Consider the following 6,073-nt stretch of genomic DNA (forward strand, 5'->3'; position numbering starts at 1 on the left):
ACATGTTACCCCTATAGTTCAGGGACGATTTCACCGGGAGCCCTTTATCCTCTTCTTCAACATTAATAAAATAAAACTTGGACTTGTATTTCAAACTCAAGCAACCCTTGACAATATCAGGCACGTTTAGGCTCACGAACACTCTTCTATATGATAGACATTGATCACCCTCGAGTTTACAATTATCATGAAGATACACGGTACCCCACCATTCTGCTATTGAAGAGAATGTCTTTTCCGTCCAACATGGAGGCGGAACCCCGATGATCTTCAACCACGCCATCCGACCTTCAGGCCAGTTGGAGAAATCCCAAGTGTTAATTTTACATAACCACCTATTCAAAGGGTGTTCATGTTTTTTAGCTGCTTCAGCCTCTTCACACGTTGGAAAAACAAGCATGACTGATGGACCACCCAAAAGTTTAACCTCGATATTACCTAAACCATTAGCTTTTAGAATGTTACCCAATTTATCAATCGTATTGCGAGATCTTACATCACCGATAATTGCTCTATTGAGTATATCAGTATTTTCATTCTCCTTCACTTCGACAACCCTTGAACCCAGAGAGTGATCTTCCGGGTTAGGGTTATTTGATAGGTTTTTCCTCACATTCAGCTTATCATGCAAATCGAAATTTTATTTTCCCATAGCCTCCGCGAATGACCTGCCATCCTGAAATCTGTTGAAGTTAACCTTACATCCGGTATTATAACGATCACTAGCCTTGTGGTCTCCGTTAGGGTTATTCCGGCCACTATCCTTCCGAACGTTTCCTTCAACCTTTGGGATCCTTTTCGTAGCCTTGAAGATTCTGATCTTAATCCCATTAATCTTAATGTTTTCGAGAGTTTTTAGGAACCCATCCCCATTAGTTACATCAGCGAATCTAACAAAGGCAAACTTACCACCTCCACGCTGTAGTGACCCGGAAATTTTTGACTAAATTTTAAACCAAACTCTCGATACGATTTAATATATTTTGACACGATAAGCTAAGTCTGTAATATTGAGTCTCGAAAATTTTGAAACAGATACATGAATGCATTTGCCTTTTGACCATTTCCGACGATTCACGAACAATTGTTTGTAAATAAATATGTATATGTAAATGTAAGTATATGTATATTAATTTGAAATTATAAAATATAATTTAAGCATTAGAATTAAATAGGTAAAATAGAATACAAAATAATTAAGTGTAAATATATGTACGATTATGATTAAGATGATATAAAGATATATGATTATGAATATGATTATAATTAAGTCATGATTAAATGAATTATCATTATCATTGTCATTTTTATTATTATTATTATTATTATTATTATTATTATTATTATTATTATTATTATTATTATTATTATTATTATTATTATTATAATAATAATAATAATAATAATTATTATTATTATTATTATTATTATTATTATTATTATTATTATTATTATTATTATGAAAATGATTAACCCTAAAACTTATTTATGATTTAAATGAACTATTAACATCATCATTATTATTATTATTATCATAAGTATTAGTATTAGTATTAGTAGCATTATTATCATTTTCACTATTATTATAAGTGTTATCATTAAAAAATATCATTTTTAATATTATTATCATTATTATTATTATTTTAACATTATTATTATTATTGTCATTATTATAATTTTCATTATTATTAATATTATTATTATTATTATAAAAAGATACAACTTCTTATTTATCATTATTTTATCAAATAACTATTAGTTATATAAAACTATACTTAATACATATAACATAACCATATTTTTATATATTTAAAATTCATAAAATGAATATATTTAGGAAACATATAAGTTATTAATATAAAAATGATATCACTAATAATACATAAATTTATTCGATTATCATTATATGTGTTAATATATATATACATGATATAGGTTCGTGAATCCGAGGCCAACCCTGCATTGTTCAGTTCCGTCGTATGCATATTTTTACTACAAAATATCGTATTGTGAGTTCATTTGATTCCCTTTTACTCTTTACATTTTTTTGGGACTGAGAATACATGCGCTGTTTTTACAACTACTTTAGTAAATGCTTTTGAAATATATTTTGAACTGCGAATACATGAAATGCTTTTATAAATGTTTGACGAGATAGACACAAGCAAAACATTCCTCGAATGAATTATTATGCAGACAGAAGTTCTGCGGATTATTATTGAATTATGTGAACATGATAATTGCCACCATTGAATTATGTGGACATGATAATTGCCACTATTGAATTATGTGGACATGATAATTGTCACCATTGAATTATGTGAACATGATAATTGCCACCATTGAATTGTGTGGACATGATAATTTTCACCAGTTGATATGAATGTTATGTATCGAGAGAATGATTTTTATACACAGGTTATGTGTATTAGTCTTTGTGCACGAGATATGTGTACGGTTACTAAGATTTATGAAAAATGGTTGCGTACACGAGAAATGTGTACTGTATTTAAAAGATATCGCATGTACATTACAGGTAGGTATAAGATTCGGGCCCATTTGTACCATGCAGCATTTAAATCTTGTGGTCTATCAAAATGATGAATTTTATTGTTTTATGATAAACCTATGAACTCACCAACCTTTTAGTTGACACTTTTCAAACATGTTTATTCTCAGGTCTGAAAGAAATCTTCCGCTGTGCATTTGCTCATTTTAAAGATATTACATGGAGTCGTTCATGGCATTTAGACATCAGTTCATCGCGATGGTACCAGATGTTATTGTATTCGTTCAGGAAGATTTTGGACGGGGTATGACACACGCAACCTTTTCCCCGCCATGAACACGTCTCTCACCGCCCCATAAGTTTTGAAAAGTTTCCAAAGATCAATCACCCGGTAGTCTTCCGGAAAATTGAAAAACATATACGACGTCAGTTGTTTTCCGTTTGCTCCCGTATTACGCACCCGTTGCCGTTGCCGTTGTACCTTTCTCTTGCTCCACCATTAGCTGCCGCCCTCGTAGCTTCCTCTCTCTCACTTTTCTCTCTCATATTTTCTCTCTTATAGGTTAAATGTGTGTTGTAATCCTTGTATTGTGTTAGTTAAAGTGTGATGTAGAAATCCAGTGTTAATATGTAAATCTTATATCTTATATCTTATTCCTTATTCTTATAATAATAACTATGTTGCCTTAAAAAAAAGTCTAATTATGGTGGGTTTTAACGACAAATTTATCGGTTCGCAACTACCAAATGCTATTGAAAATGATCATGTGCATATGACCATGTATCTTAAAATAAATAAACAATATTAGCGCGACAAGAAACAAATTTAAGTTACCTTAAATAATTACCGGATATAGTATATGATGGATTATTTATTTAATGAATATATTCCTTTATTTCTTGTCTAGCCTACAGTCTTCTATTATTCTATATATTTTATTTATATTTTATATTATGTGCATTAACATATTCTTGCTTAAAGATATCGACATAAAATTATTCGTAGATGTCATTTACTTTCAATCCTTGTACATCACAAGTTGCTAAAGTTTTTATAGTTTTATATTAAGGAAATCACAATCACATTATTATTATATATGGATGTTTCACCCACTCAATTAAGTGCCAACCTATACTTTTGTTATATGGTATCATTATCATCATCATGTCATTCTGCATCATATTTTATTGTTTTATAAATTTATATTGTTATAAATAGGTATCTATTTTTAAAAGTTTCATAATCCTATGTTTGTAACATCATTAGATATCATTAGATATAGTTTAAGTTCTTAACCAACTCCATGATCTTCTTTGAATTTAATATTTAAGAAAAGTAACAAGAGATATTTAATTACTCTCTCCTTCTCAATTTTTAATTTATAGTCAAACATTTCTTTATTTGAGGGTCACATTTTATTTTTCATTACATGAAAAAAATAATGATCTCAAATTGTTTATTAATTTAAATGTATGTATTGGAAAAAGATACAGAGAACGTAACGGAAAAGATTCAAACTTAGTAAAATGCAGAAGATAATGATGATAATGTTTTCGTAGAGTACTTATTTTATATGTGAACTATAAGAATAAAATATTAACAAGTACTCCCTCCGTCCCAATTTAATAGTCCCCAGACAAAAGGCACACAGTTTTAGAAAATCCCACTAACTTCATTTCTCCACCAATAAAATATTTTCTCTCTCCAGATCCACCAATCAAATATCTCCTTCCCTTTCTATTTATGGAAGTGGACTATTAATTTGAGACATCCCAAAATGGAAAAACAAGACTATCTAATTGGGACGGAGGGAGTACAACTTATCAATTATTGAGAAAAACGAGAAAGCATCAAAACGGAAATCCTAAAATCAGACGATGAAGAAGGTGAAAAATTGCCATAAAAAACCCTACTTGATAAATATTTAACGGGAGTTAAAAGACAAAACAGTTGATGTTAAAAACAATTTAAGACAAACTCTACCATAACTATAACTGGAACTATCTAATGACACATAGAACAATGTAGAAGATGATGCATTTGATTAATAGATAATAAAGCCATAAGTATCATCAAGTATAAGCAATAAGCTAGCAATATCTATAATATATGTGGAGTAATATGTTAAGGTGTGACAATGATCCCCAAATTGCAAATATTCAATTGTATACTGTATATGTTACCTGTATTAATTTAATGAATTATTATTAGTACCATGATCTAATACGACTTTTTGGGGGAGCAAATGTGGGCTCCTTCGGTTTTGTAACTTTGTCCCACTAAAAATTGTTTATTTTTTTTCCCCTAACTTAAAGGTGAATTGAATTAAAATTAAAATAATTATAATATCACTGAAGTTTCTTTTTTTTTTTTTTTTGAAAAGCAAGAAAGACTTATATTAAACAATCACGAATAGTACATGGTTGACTGGACACCCTTAACAGCACGATACATCACGAAAGAAATAAGGAAAAACAAATTACATCGCCCTAAGCTAATTGCAAAGATTGCAACTAACAAAAGGAGTTAAAACTAAGGGTGTGAGAACCATTGTAGCCAATCCATAATATGACCCTTGCAACGTCGTGAAATCCAGTCATATGAAAGAACTTGAACCTCGCTAAATAAGGATGGGACCGTCTCGAGCTTATTCTTGAACACCTTTGCATTTCTATTCTTCCATAGAATGTAACAAACCACCCAACTAACCGCTTGCCATTGATTCTTTTTATGATCCTGTGCTACACAGCCGAAAGTACCATTAAAAATATCCTCAAACCCGAATATAGCCGAATTATACCCCCACCATTTAAGAACTTTAGCCCAAATGTCTTTTGCCACTTGACAGGAAAAAAGTATATGCTCCATCGTCTCAATGTCATCATCACAAATCGGGCATCTCACACTATTCAAGTCGATGCCCCGTTTATCCAACTCGAATCTTACCGGTATACGTCCTAATCTCGCCCGCCAAATAAACACCTCCACTTTTTTTGGAACCAAACCATTTCGCAACGACTCAATAGAATTAACCGCACGTGGTAGAATGACTTTGTCGACAAGAACCGAACAGTCCTTGACCGTATAAATGCCCTCTGAATTAAGATTCCATCTCCAACAATCTTTTTTACCTTCGGTCAGCTGTAAGTTCCGAACAGTATCACGCAACTCATTTAGTTCACTATTCGTTCGGCCCATCGGTGGATAGGCCCAATTGCCAAGCCCATCTCCTTTGAATTCTTCGATTTTGTTACTGATGTTGATATCTTTGTCAATCTCTAGCCTGTGTAGTCTTTTGAATCTGTCCTTAAAGCTTGCGTTCCCCACCCAAATGTCATCCCAAAAAGAAGTGCTTTTCCCGTCCCCGATTGAGCGTATGAAAGAATTAGAGAAAGAAATCCCTAACCCGTCCACATGTTTTCATATCTTTCTTGGTCCATTTTAGACCAAGATTGGTGCTGAATTCCTCTACTCCAATACTGCTTTCCGATATTAATTGGCTCACCTCCTTTTTCTTGCTATTCCTAGACGACGATGACTTCTTACTCAGTTTCGATCTTCTA

The 6,073-nt window shown here is 31.8% G+C and overlaps 1 protein-coding gene across 1 annotated transcript; it reads right to left on the reverse strand.

Annotated features, from left to right (window-relative positions):
- Positions 1–5,042: 5,042 nt before the first annotated feature.
- On the reverse strand, positions 5,043–5,708 carry LOC139902330 (uncharacterized). The gene has a single exon (XM_071884968.1). The coding sequence runs from the start codon at positions 5,706–5,708 to the stop codon at positions 5,043–5,045; it is 666 nt and encodes a 221-aa protein (XP_071741069.1).
- Between the last annotated feature and the right edge of the window lie 365 nt (positions 5,709–6,073).

The sequence above is a fragment of the Rutidosis leptorrhynchoides genome, chromosome 3 (genome assembly GCF_046630445.1).
Source record: "Rutidosis leptorrhynchoides isolate AG116_Rl617_1_P2 chromosome 3, CSIRO_AGI_Rlap_v1, whole genome shotgun sequence".
Lineage (NCBI taxonomy): Eukaryota > Viridiplantae > Streptophyta > Magnoliopsida > Asterales > Asteraceae > Rutidosis > Rutidosis leptorrhynchoides.

What these genes read in the sequence shown, in the direction of transcription:
- LOC139902330 (XM_071884968.1), bottom strand. Translation starts at nt 5,708, where the DNA reads ATGGGCCGAACGAATAGTGAACTAAATGAGTTGCGTGATACTGTTCGG.